Genomic DNA, 212 nt, shown 5'->3' with positions numbered 1-212 from the left:
TTACAATTCAGATAGCAGATTACAAATGACAAATTCTCACCCGCAACAGAGCACTCCTGATCAGCACACATGTAACACGGAGGTTTACCCAAGGTTTCCAAGATATCGTGACACGTGCAGTTCAGCTCACATATATTGGCCATCGTTAGCTGAGGTCACGATGTCACACGAGAAACCAGAGTAACACTGATCTATAATCAACAAAGTTTCGA

The 212-nt window shown here is 42.9% G+C and overlaps 1 protein-coding gene across 1 annotated transcript in view; it reads right to left on the bottom strand.

Annotated features, from left to right (window-relative positions):
- The window catches only part of LOC119590451, a 7,918-nt gene extending 7,706 nt beyond the window's left edge, over window positions 1–212 (bottom strand). The window contains exon 1 of the mRNA XM_037939112.1: window positions 41–212. Within this exon, the coding sequence (XP_037795040.1) occupies window positions 41–143 (103 nt within the window). The 5' untranslated portion in view covers window positions 144–212. The remainder of the gene's footprint in view (window positions 1–40) is intronic.

The sequence above is a fragment of the Penaeus monodon genome, chromosome 27 (assembly GCF_015228065.2).
Source record: "Penaeus monodon isolate SGIC_2016 chromosome 27, NSTDA_Pmon_1, whole genome shotgun sequence".
Lineage (NCBI taxonomy): Eukaryota > Metazoa > Arthropoda > Malacostraca > Decapoda > Penaeidae > Penaeus > Penaeus monodon.
Note: the sequence above shows the minus strand (reverse complement) of the source record. Positions and strands in the feature narration are given on the sequence as shown.